This window comes from Salvelinus namaycush, chromosome 23, assembly GCF_016432855.1.
Source record: "Salvelinus namaycush isolate Seneca chromosome 23, SaNama_1.0, whole genome shotgun sequence".
In the NCBI taxonomy this organism is placed as follows: Eukaryota; Metazoa; Chordata; class Actinopteri; order Salmoniformes; family Salmonidae; genus Salvelinus; species Salvelinus namaycush.
In genome coordinates, this window is record NC_052329.1 from 32,049,330 (window position 1) to 32,049,685 (window position 356).

At 62.6% G+C, this 356-nt stretch overlaps 1 protein-coding gene across 1 annotated transcript in view; it reads right to left on the minus strand.

Annotated features, from left to right (window-relative positions):
* Window positions 1–102, minus strand: part of LOC120018059 (gap junction delta-2 protein) — a 33,141-nt gene extending 33,039 nt beyond the window's left edge. The window contains exon 1 of the mRNA XM_038961021.1: window positions 32–102. Coding sequence (XP_038816949.1) covers window positions 32–102 — 71 coding nt within the window. The remainder of the gene's footprint in view (window positions 1–31) is intronic.
* Between the last annotated feature and the right edge of the window lie 254 nt (window positions 103–356).

Below are 356 nucleotides of genomic sequence, written 5' to 3' on the forward strand. Positions count from 1 at the left end.
CCTCTGCTCTAGATATCAGTATGCTGCTTACCTTCCGATCATGGTGGAATGCTGCTGGACGGCAGCCTCCAGGAGGCGCTCCAGGATGGTCCACTCCCCCATGATGGCCGTGGTTACTCCTCTGGGTACAGGAACCCCGCTGTTGGCCCTCACCCGGGGCTTTGAGGTGCCCTAGGCCCACGTGTGTCTACCCACCGGAGGGGAAGAGAGAGCGCTGCTGCTGGGTGGGACTGGGGGCCGAGGGTGTCCTCTACTACAGCTCACTGGGCCCCCATAGCTGCCTGATGGATATCCCTGGACCCCCGCTGCGCTGACCTGAGATGACTGGACCGGTGCTTCTCTGTATGCCGCTGTGC